Source organism: Abramis brama, assembly GCF_963993115.1.
Source record: "Abramis brama genome assembly, chromosome: 5".
Classification (NCBI taxonomy): domain Eukaryota; kingdom Metazoa; phylum Chordata; class Actinopteri; order Cypriniformes; family Leuciscidae; genus Abramis; species Abramis brama.
In genome coordinates this window covers 18,597,211-18,609,542 of record NC_139967.1, presented here as the reverse complement: position 1 = coordinate 18,609,542, position 12,332 = coordinate 18,597,211, and the positions used below count along the sequence as shown (strand labels likewise).

At 37.3% G+C, this 12,332-nt stretch overlaps 1 protein-coding gene across 1 annotated transcript; it reads right to left on the bottom strand.

Annotated features, from left to right (window-relative positions):
- Positions 1 to 288: 288 nt before the first annotated feature.
- ruvbl2 (RuvB-like AAA ATPase 2) lies at positions 289 to 10,998 on the bottom strand. The gene is made up of 15 exons (XM_084115317.1): positions 10,887 to 10,998; positions 10,171 to 10,225; positions 9,939 to 9,994; positions 9,695 to 9,836; positions 9,380 to 9,509; positions 8,934 to 9,000; positions 7,169 to 7,275; positions 5,979 to 6,072; positions 5,753 to 5,876; positions 5,516 to 5,610; positions 4,974 to 5,092; positions 4,759 to 4,878; positions 2,822 to 2,951; positions 2,602 to 2,716; positions 289 to 2,122 (listed from the first exon to the last, which is right to left on the bottom strand). Exons 1-15 carry the CDS (start codon positions 10,896 to 10,898, stop codon positions 2,097 to 2,099), a joined length of 1,392 nt encoding a protein of 463 aa, XP_083971443.1. The 5' UTR covers positions 10,899 to 10,998; the 3' UTR covers positions 289 to 2,096.
- Positions 10,999 to 12,332: the final 1,334 nt, after the last annotated feature.

Sequence of the window (12,332 nt, the reverse complement as noted above, 5' to 3'; positions counted from 1 at the left end):
TTGATTTATAATTATCATGACAGAATATGCTAATCAATGACTTAGTTAACTCCACATCAGCAACATAAATTAATCAACTAACCATTCAGAAACGTCCTGCTGCATACTACATTTTGTCACTTCTTCTTGAGTCTCTCCATGATTGTCTCCAGTTTAAACATAAAAGGCAGAACAGTTTCTGACATTTTAGTGCTAGTCTGTATGATGTAATCGGAGCTGCTCATTTGCATTAAAGGGACACTCACAAAACAACGCGTTTTAACCATAGATATCATATTATAAAGGCTAGATGTCTTACGGCGGAGTCTCTTCCGGCATCACCGTTCGGCCATCTTGTCACAGGCAGGCTCTGATGTAAGGTGAGTGATCAGCACGAACACAAATACTCTTATCTCGCTGAAATCTTGACGGATTTACAAACGGTTTGGTTTCTTACAAACGTTATTAACGTGGCTATAATTCCGAATGTTTGAACATGTATGTTATAATTATTCATATGTATGCAGTGTCATAACTACATCTCTGACGTTTATAACAAACCAAACCGTTTGAAAATCGGTAGAAAAAAAAAAAATTGAGCAAGTTATGGTTATTTAAAAGTACATGCACCATTAAAACACAATGTTATGAGAGAGCGATATGATATCTATGGTTTTAACTGACCCTCAAAAAGGACAATTTTAACATGCTGTAAAAAAAATATCTCTGGGATATTTTGAACTAAAACTTCACACACACTCTGGGGACAACAGAGACTTATTTTACATCTTGTAAAAAAGGGCATATACCACCCCTTTAATGAATACTAAAATAATATATACATAATACTTAAACACTAGGAACACTTGAACATTAGGATCTATTCATGAATATTGCCTAGCCTGGTTCACACGGCAGGATAATTAGGCCGATTTTAGCCCCGATTCACCCCTTCCGACAATCTTAAGGATGCTCCTTTATCGTAAAATAATCTGATCAGATATTCCTGCCGTGTGTGGTGTGTTAAGACTGATCTCGTCTGCTCGGAAGGACGTCGGGACCGCTCCGATCTCAAATCGGGGATATCCAACATGTTGGATTTTTTTTTGGCCCGATTTCTCCTCGTGTGTGGTGTCCCCTGGGGACAAACGAGCACGCAGCCTGTGGACTGTGGCGTCTGGCGTGTACATTTTTTCTTTCACCCATTGACTGCTCTATAGTATTTTATCACGCTATCATTCATTCAAGTGCTAAGAAACAATTCAAGCGCGATAAAATGCAAAAATAAGAACTTAAATCTGTACTGGCGGCGCGCTGTCTGTAAATCTCCTCTCTGTGTGATATACACGCACACACACACACACACACACAGGACTCATGCGCACAGAATGCCGCTTCAGAAAGCGCGCAGCCGCATTGAGTTCTCTTTCATGCTTGAACGGACAAAAACACACAAAAGTATGCCAAAATGTTCACTTTGTCGAGTATCCTCGTAAGCACAGTATTAAATTACGTTTGATCTCGAGGGATTTTGCGAGATTTCTCGTCTGACCTGGGAATGCTCGGGAGTCAAATCGGTTCGTGTGTGATGTGTTCATTTTGCCGTGTGGCTGCGCACCACACACTGTACGATCAAAACTGTTAGACCCGTGATTTTTTATCGCCGTGTGTGGGGTCTCTCAGGTTTGGAAAATCGGCCGACAATTTTAAAATCGTCCCGCGTGAACCAGGCTTAAACTCACAAACACTGTAGATTATTTATTTGTAGTTATCCAGATGAATGGTTTCAGGCTTATGAGGCCACCTAATGACAGAGTATCATTATATTCATGGTCAAATAGTTTTTATTTCATCCTTTTGGTTGCCATGTTATAAAGCCAACAAGAAGATTTTTTTTTATTATTCAATGCAAAACATATAAAATCTAGCAATACCAAGTAACAAATGAAGAAAAAAACTTGGAGGATGGAGAAAAAAGAAAAAAAACTTAAAAAAAAAAAAAAAACCTTGAGAGCATGAACACACAATTGCATGAACACTTCTACAGCGGTTGCAAGGAAAAAGGTCATAAAAGTAAATGGACTTCACAGGAGCATGCCCTTTCACAGTGTCTCTGATTAAGTGGTGTCCATCTGAGGGGATTCTGAACAAAGAAACAGAAAATGGAAGTTAACACATTGTAAATAGTCAATTTTACACCTCAAAATTGTAAGCAATAGAACACTCACAATTGTGCTTTTTGCTAAAGAAATTAGGCTGACATTCAGTACAACAGCAAGACTGTGAGTGTGATATTGCTTCTACACTTCTACAAACAAGGTGACAGTAGAGTTTTGTGGCTCCGCAAATTAAAACAGTTTCAAAAAAAGCCAAAGCAGGATTAATTGTGGAATGTAACACTAAGACAAAGTGGCATGAAAAGCCCTAGTGATGTTGGTCTGTATATTATCACTCTGGGAACACTAGTTCTTCAGTCAAATAATGTACAGCTTCAAAATAACATTAAGCATGTGCTTGCTGGAGAAAAGAAAGATTCATTGTGAAGATATGACATATGGGCCCTTGGGACCTTGCTGTAAGACCCCAGGAATCAGGGGCAAGAAAAGCAGAGAAGAATCTCACGTGTTTCATTGAAGAGGAAGGAGTCCTGGTACTCTTTCATGTACTGTGAGGACCGGGACTCATCCAGAAAGAGAGAGTAGACCCTCTTAATGTCCTCCACTTGGACTTCAGTGCCCTGTGAGAAATAGCCAACCACGGTCAGACCAAAAAGTCTTGTTCACTACTTCTGTTATTGTATTTTCTTGCATCACTAGCCATGATACGTGCGTGTTAGCATTACCCGGCGTTTGCGGCACACCAGGCCTGCAGTACTGATGAGCTGGATGGCGTAACGGAGGGAAGTCTCCAGGCCAATACGTGTTAAAACTGTGTGTGCCTCCTCACTGAGCTCGACATCCTCCTCCTCGCAGCTGAAACACAAAACACACGTGTGTAAGGTGAGACAAAACTCTCAAGCCTAGATATATGATATGAGAGGGCTGCAAGATTAATCAATATAAAACTGAAATCACGATTTGGCTTAGTTTGATTAGGAAATTACAGAGGCATTTTAACATGCTATATAAAAATATCTGTGGGGTATTTTGAGCTAAAACTTCACATACACACTCTAGGGACATCAGAGATTTATTTTACATCTTGTGAAAAGGGCATTATACCACCCCTTTAAGCAAAACTTTCTTCAAAGGTTAAACCAACCTTTTATTTTGACGGGTTGCCGTGTAGACCTTTGAGTCTCTGTGTTTTTATAATATGACGATAGTTTTTCTCAAATCAAGCTAAAATGCTGCTGAAGTGACTCAGAGCGGCTGTGTAGATCAAGTTCATGCATTAATGTTCTCATATAGGCTTGAAAACATTGCGAGCGTCATGCGTGCTTCAATGTGTGTGTCACCGTCACTTACTGATCCTGCATCAGTGATACTTATCAGTTATATTTCCAATTTGAGCTTGAGCTTTAGAAATGCTTGGGAAAATGTAGCTTGTGTGGACGCTACCACACTACTTGATCAAAAGAGCAGCTTCGCTATTGAAAATCTATTTGATTCAGAAAACAGCGACACTACCACAACGCTACTGAGAAATGTAGTTAAACTAGTAGCATCACTACTTGTAGCGACGCTAATGCCCAACACTGAATATATGCACAGCATTTCATAATGGGAGCAGCAGTATGATCAGAGCATCTCGATCTCTGCAAGCGCTTTGAGTTTGAGTCACTTATGATGTGCATTTGAAAAGCAAACTGAACAAAACATTACATGTTTTTACTCCAAACTCACTTTATAATGTCAGTCGAGTGTTTGAAATAACTTCCATTTGGGATCTGAAGTGGCTTCTCATCACAGAGTGAGGCAGACGGTATATATGATTCTGTAGTATTCTATAATGAAATGAATGCTATGCTGCTAAGCACTGCATTATAAATATACTTTATACTTATGAAAAAACCTGAGATGCTTGGACACAGATAACCATATATTGTCACAGTCGTGTGTTTACTGTCTTCCTGTTTAGTAATTCAATGCATTTCTAGCTTCTTTTTATTCCGCTACAGCGATAGCTGGATACCTTTGTCCATATTATGGCTTTCCTAGAACGTCATAGGATTTATTACATCTGTGAAGCATGTTTGGAATTTTGGCACGAGGGCGCCGTCCAGCTTCCAGTATGAATGAAACATACATTACATATGTTTATAGCTCTCAGTAATGTTCGCACCACCTTATTTTGGGCAAAAATATGACAAATAATACTCTTAAAAGAAATTTGAAGTAAACATAATAATCCAAAATATGTTTTTTCTCCAGTGTAGTGTACTGAAAAGTTCCTTTCTAATGAGTCATAGCTTAAAGGCCACCAACAACATGTTTAACCCATAAAATAAAGGTTTTCTGTAAAATAAAATTATTATTTTAATTGTTATATCATTATATTCATTCTTAAATATTGTATGTTTTATTTTAATAACCAAATAGTGTTATTACAATAGTAATAATTCTTATTTTGTTTCATATTTTTATTTAGTAATTGATATTCAAGCACAACATTTTGGGTCAAACTGTGCAGCCCTACAAGCAGGCACAACAAACTTGGTCTTGCTTTTTTTTTTTTTTTCGCATTTAAAATCATAAATTATCACAATTTTAACAAGCAAAAACACAATTTTCCCCAAATCGTGCTGCCCTACAATATGACCTTGGAAAGTTCTCTCACCGAATCTTCAGGATCTGTCTGGTCTCTTTCTCGGTGTAGGGAGTGGTAGCAATGATCAGCAGACGGTCAAGCATGTCTATGGGAATACCATGAGGACTCTGGTAATTGGTGCCTCTAATACTGTAAAAATGAAACACAACAGTGAATGAGGAGATATGATCCACAATATCATCATGTATTAATGGTAGTTATTGATGCTGTGTTTGTGTGTATACCGGGTGATGCCTCGATTAGTGGCCATGACGAGTACAGGTGAAAGATCACTCTCTAGGGCTCGATTCAGAAAAGAAAAGCATTCTATGTCCAACATGTGGACCTCATCAATGAAGAGAACCTGCAACCACAAAAAAAGTTAGTTTTTAAAATACAGAGAATCATACGAATTATTATTTGTATGTTATGAGGAATTGCTTGAATGATTTAGTAGATATGGATGGAATATATGGAGCCAATGGTGCATAGAGATTTGTATGCAGTTTTTTTTATGCACTATATATAAAATATTATTTAATACCTACATTTTGGAGGCAATTCTACAGCATTTCATTGATTTAAGAGTTAAGTGTTTTTTTATTTTAAACTAAAGAAAATGGAATCAAACATTTTTCAAAAAAACATGCAGGGTTTAATTAAAGTCTGTACTCTTACGTTTTTTCTTAAAAAACTGTCAATGGTTGGACGATTTTCAAGAAAAAAAGCCCTAAAGTAAAGCCCTAAAAGGGCTGGTTCCTCCGTCTTATTTGTCTGGCCTGCTTACCCCAGGAATTATCTCAGCTTTGCCTTCTTCTCTCCACTCGGACACTTTAGCATTAATCTGCTCCCGAACCTCTGACTTAATCTCTCCTGTGTCACCTGCAGAACAGACAATCAAACATCAACTACAGCAAACACACAAACATCTACAGAGCCATTTCATTCTGAAAAAATAATCAAGGATTAGTTTCACTGAGCATGTCATTATCTAGTTTGTCAGTTTTAAAAAGCTGTGACAAACCTGAAAATAAAGCCAGGAATCCCTGAGTGCGGCTGTTAATGACATCAATTTCATGAAGAGAGACGGTGTGAACAACCTCCTTCCGTTTCTGCAGTTCTCCCTCTGGACATTGCACAAACTGTGTCTGAAATAAACAGCAACAGTATATATATAAAAAAAAAAACTCTCAGGAAAATGTTGTCATTGATTGATGGATTCATTTCACAGACAAAGAGAGAATGTGTACCTGTGACCCCATGGCATCATAATCTCTTGCTCGAGTAAAAGACCTTCCCAGCTTGCTAATCTTTCCTGTGGCTTTATCAATGGTGATCACATCTCTGTAGAATATGAAATATAACAATGTGCCAGATCTTAAACAGTTTAAGCACTGAAAAAATGGGGGATGCACGCAAATTCTGACCCATGCGTACGAACGTTTTGGAGACGGAGCAGTTTGGCGACACCAATGGTCAGCTAAGGGACTGACGGCAGATGAAGAAAAATCTTCCTTATGAGTCCTAATCATAAATACAGTGATGTAATGTTCACAATAACAGTTTAAATAAATAAAAGAATGATTTAAACTATGTTTTACATCTGATATACAAATTTAGATTAAATATGCCAGTCTCATTAATGGAGTTAAGCACTTAAATTACATAAAATCATTACCGAGAGAAGTTACAACATTTTTTATATTTTAATAAAAATAAATATTTGTAGTGGATGCGATGCTTTTGAATACTTTTCCTGTGGCATGCTGTGTTTTAATGTTTTAACTACAGCAAGGATTGCTTAGCACATGATAATAGCAGAACTCATGGTCTGAGAAAATATTTTCACGCAAATAATGATCAATAAATAACAATAAGGCCTATCTTTTTCCATTAAAAATATAAAGCAATGAACTATTTGGCCAGTGGAAAAGACTGAGAAAAACTTTCTCTGAAATGTATTTTATACTATTTGATTTATGTATTCAAAAACAAGGCAAGGATAGGCTACTAAATAATTTTTAGCAATGTAATGTGACGGCACATCCATATCTCATTTTTCTAAACATGCATGGTATCACATGATATGCAGATGAGGGTGTGCATAGTAAAACTTGGCATTGTAGGCTCAATATATGGTTATTTCGGGGAGGAGACAGGGTGGAGACGCAAGTGCGCAAAATCTTCCACTGACTGGGATTTATAAAGGGAATGTGGAGCAGGTTCTGGCGTACGCACGGTTTTATAAGTCTGAATATTTTTTGGCTTTTGGGCGCACGTACACTTTTAGTAATGAGACCCCAGGTGTTTCGGTGGTTAAAGTTACAAACACGATTAATACATTTTGTAGGAGGAGCTGGATGGCAGTCCAGTCTGATCCATTTGTGTCTGATCCATTGAGGCTTTTTGAGGACATTTTTCAGTTTTATAATCTACATACCCGGCTTGTACTCTCTCTTTACTGAGGCTCTCGATCATTTTGGTCCCCAGGTCATAGATGGTTTCCATCTCTGTCGTCTTCAGCGTGAGTTTACCCACTTTTGCACCCTTAACACAAATACAGAAAGGAGAGGAAATGATTCACGTCTAACTGAGTTCACTTAGGGACATGTCCTAGCTTCTATGCAAGCATAGTCACATTGAGCACTAATATGAGCCCTACACTCAACTTATCACGGTAGCTGAAAACTCATTTCTCACTTTCATAATAACAAAAAGTTCATTTCCCACTGAAGAATGATAAACATCTTTAATAATGCTTTCCACCAAATAGGTGAATTGAATTAAGGAAAGTGTGTTGCGTGATGAAATTCTTATTTGCTTCGGCTTCTCAAGGTATTTCAAAATGTTACAGTCACAATGACAATTCTTATTTTTTTTATGGAAAACTGCAGTATTTATTATTAATTAAGCATGCATATTATTCTTCATAACCAAATAATTATTCATCATTATTCTTTATAATCTTTAATCAAAAACATTACTGTGCCAGCCTCTCACAACATTATCTCTTCTCCACAATGGCTGAGCAATATTCTCTCCCCTTCAGCAACCTGTCACTCACATGAAATATAGCAATTATCAAACAACAACGATCCAATCACTTCTTGATGGACAATATAAAGTCCCACCCCACATTTTCTTGTTCATGATGTCATTTTACTCAAATATATATGTAACGACAGGGAAGAAAAACGATCAAGATATTCTGTTTAATGCTGACTTTAACCTCTTTATTATTTAGAGTTAGGGGTGGGGGATATGGCAAAAATATAATATCATGGATTTTTTTCAGGAACATCATGATTCACGATTTTATCACAATTCTTTTTCATGTTGGTTTTACGATTTTGCAAGTAACTGAGCATTACAGCCAAACTGATGTCCAGATTTTAAAAACAAAGCCTTAGGTAACAAAATATAAAATAAAGAATGGCAAAAAAGGTGGCCGTACGCAAGTCGACTTGCGCCAAAAGAGTAACACTTGACGATGTATGACGTAGGAGTAGCGTAAGCTTTGACGCCTCTCATGGTTCAAACAAACAGAGCTGAGCAACCGCGTTCGTCATTATGTTGTGCGTCAAGTTCAAGGGTTACTCTTTGGCGTAAGTCGACTTGCGTACGGCCATCTGCCGAAAGCTAGTTATTTTAGACGATAAAGTTTTAAATAAGGATATTTTTCTTACACAAACGCATTGCCTCACTTCAGAGGGCCTTTTTTAACCCACCAGAGACGCGTGGAGCACTTTAATCATGGATGGATGCGCTTTGATGGACTTCCAAAAAAATGTATCCATTGACTCCCATTATAAAGCTTGGAAGAGCCAGGACATTTTTTTTATATAACTACGATTGTATTCGTCTGAAAGAAGAATGTCATATACACCTAGGATGGCTTCAGGGTGAGTAAATCATGGGCTAATTTTCATTTTTGGGTGAACTATCCCTTTAACATGTGATGTGAATGTTAGTCGCATTGTAGAGTATGTTGAGACGGAGGCGCCAGAACTGAACTGACAGAATGCACTGTGGCACTTAATCGTCCACGATCAAAATCGTGATATCGCACACCCCTATTTAGAGTTTAAAAAATTAGGCTATTCTCTTAATGATTTTAAGCAGTTGAGATGAGTCTGGTGCTGAAAAAAAATAGAGAAGTTAATTCAGTGAAACTGGTTAATGGAGGGAGAAGAGCACAGACTCACAGTTCCTGTAGCCGGTCTGTCGATCTGAATCTCTACCACCTCTCCTTCAATGATCTCAGTCTCCTCTCTGCCAGACAACAAACATAGAACATAAGCAGGCATACCATACTTTTTGAAGTATTAAACGAACTTTATGCTAGAACTACAAAAAAAAAAAAAAAAAATTATAATATATATATACACACATACATCCATAAGTATAATGAATCTAAATTCCAAAAAATTAACATCCATTCATTTAAATAATGACACCGTTTGATTATGATTATGGCTATTTCTAATACAACAAAAGTATATATATATATATATTTTTTTTTTTTAATCCATAGACAGCCCATTGCCCTCTATCTTTGACGGATCATAATGACAAAGTGACAACAAGCATATTAATATTTGTGGAGGTTGGTGACTTCATCCTGCTTCACCATTCAATCGGCCTCACTCACTTTATCCTGACTCCTATGGCTTTGCGGAAGGCCTGGCTCAGAGCCTCTGTCTTGCTCATCTCCAGAGAGAAAATCTCACTCCCGGCCATAGCAGTGAAAGGTGTGTCAGGGCCAAGGGACTGAGCAATACCTGTACAATAAACAGCTCTCAATCGTGAATAGGTCTTGTGCTGTTTACAGAGTTTGTTGTAATGTCACATGTTAGCATATAATATTTTACAATGGCTTTACAATATAAAAAGCAACATAATATTATATATATATATATATATATATATATATATATATGTGATTAATCATGATGCAAAAGCTCACCCATAGCAATAGCCGTCTTGCCCGTTCCAGGTTGGCCAGCAATGAGGACTGCACGACCAGCAATTTGACCATCTTTGATCATTTCAAGGATCAGCCCAGCTGCCCTCCTAGATGCCAGCTGACCCACCATCCCCTGAGACACCTGGTGAGAGAGAGGTTCAGCATTTTGTTTTAAACATACTGTGAACAATATTATTATAAGTATGTTGCCACTGGTAAATCAATCATATTTATTGAAAATTACCTGTCGTGCCTCCAAGGCATCATCCAACCCAAGGCCACGAATGTGAGAGTGTGCACCTGTGACAGAAGTCAACATTTATGGCATCTTTACTTCTGTACATTCATTCTGTAAATAAACTGAGCCATTATATATATATATATATATATATATATATATATATATATGTGTGTGTGTGTGTGTGTGTGTGTGTGTTTTATGTTATTGTCATGATGTAATTAATTAGGTTTCTCACCAATCCTCTCAATGCGAGTGATGTCTCGCACCTCCGGAACCTTCGTGGCTGCAACCTTTCATAAATTAAAAAGGTAAACATAATTTACTAAATAATAAATATCAAGTTGTGTTTTAATGCTTCGTTGGGAACTAATTTGAGCAGTAAACAACCGTTAAGCCCGTGCGTTGCCATAGTGACACAGGAGCGCAACACAGTTTCCAGATAGTTTAACTTTTAGACATGCTAAGTTGGTCAGTGAAGTGTAGACTATAAAATGCGGCATCGTAATTTTACTAACGTTACTGCGATGACAATTTGTGGCAAATGCGCTAATAATGCAGCATACATGCTGGAGTTTCACATTCCCAATAAAAACAGTGGTATGGAGGCTAAGCAACCATAAACACAAGCTTTGGCCGCAGGCTAGTAAAATAACAGCAACTAAAAAAAAATTGAATATCTGAATATCTGGATTAAAGCCATTTTCATGAATCGAAATCTCAAAGCTCTGGATTATATCTGAATTATTATTGTAATAAATTGAAGCACATGTGCTAAAAAGCGGCAAGCTTACAGAAATAAGTTACGTTAATATTAACGTTATTCACAAAACATTCCAAGGCCTTAAAGACAGCACACGATATTGGTAAATACATATATTATATTATATATATCCTAAGAGAATTGCGAATTTGTCAATAATTCTAAAATAAAACGTTATATATTGGACTTGCCTGAGCTGCCATGTTCTCTCCCGTCAGGCGGTTGTGTTGAATGGGTGCGCAGTGGAAACCAGTCCGGGTGGAACACGTGACTTCGTGCCTGAGTTCTGGACGTGTGCATGTATGTACTAGATAGCTTCAGCTTGTCACCAAGATAAAATAAGCTTGTGAACAGGACTAGCCTTGGTAGCATCAGTAAGAATGGGCTGAACAAATAACATAAACAAATCAATAATGTTTTGTCATCATGTACACCATTATTTTCCAGCAGAAGAGTTGATTAATTTGACTGTGTAGCTATTATTTCAGATTTCATTTGTTTTACAGAACTACTTTTAAAAACTTATTATATCATGGAAAAATAAATTTAGATGTGGGTAGATGTAAGCCTATACAAATAATTATACATTTTAAATATATATTTTACACACACACACACACACACACACACATATATATATATATAAAGAAATATGTAGAAATATGTAGAAATATAAACTAAAATTTAAAGTGTGTCATTTTTGTCAACACCTTGAGAAATAAAGTAGGAAGAAAAGGACAAGTATAAATCTGAAACAAACCTGTTGAATACTTTCTTTCTTTCTTTCTTTCTAGACTATCAGCAAGTAAATGTGAGTGGAAAGGGGAAAAAGCTAGCCTGGAAATCCAGACCGATTACCAGGGTAGGAAAAAGCCCCAATGTTGAGGCAGATTGCAACCAGAAGAGGTCACTCTTGTGTTATGTCTGAGGTTACTTCATTAGGACCATGAGATCTGGCTCTGCTCCCTTTTGCATAAACTCATTACTTCAGACTTACGTGCCATCCAGAAACTTGCGCTCTGCAAGTGAACGTCGTCTTGAGGTGCCATCTCAAAGAGGCACAAAATCTCTTTCTCTGACCTCTTTCTGGTCTGTTCCATGTGGAATGAATTGCCCAACTCAACCAGAGCTGCTGAGTCCGTGACCATTTTCAAGAAACGGCTGAAGACGCATCTTTTTCGGCAACACTTGATCCATTCATACTAACACTTTATCTTCTATTCTATATCTATTATCTAAAAAAATAAATAAAAAGAAAATAAAAAAAGGACACGTACTGCGTTAGATTAAACTGGGAAGGGTCGTAGTAGTACTTGCATATTGTTGTCCTATTGTTAGTTTAAAGGCAGGGTAGGTAGGACTATAAAAAAAAAAAAAGATCCAAATTTGTTAAAACTTTCTATATATATCAATACATAATTAAAATGTAAGTACTCTGAAAAAAAGAGTATAAAAATCAAGTGACTCTAGACCGTTTAATCTGTATTAAACACAGCTCATTATTTCGATTCGGGACGAATCAAAGGATTGGCTTAGGCGACTGTCACTCTCTCTCGCAACCATGGCAACAACCCTTTTGCCACGGGATCTGCCCACTTGCGCGCGGCCGCGCGCACGTTTGATTTGAGGAATTCGAG

Bases quoted from the DNA above. Each gene is read 5' to 3' on its own strand.
- ruvbl2 (XM_084115317.1), bottom strand. The intron at 5,611-5,752 runs GTTTGTCACAGC...TCTGTTCTGCAG, and splicing joins ATTCCTGGCTTTATTTTCAG to GTGACACAGGAGAGATTAAG. The intron at 4,879-4,973 runs GTATACACACAA...TCATTTTTACAG, and splicing joins ACTAATCGAGGCATCACCCG to TATTAGAGGCACCAATTACC.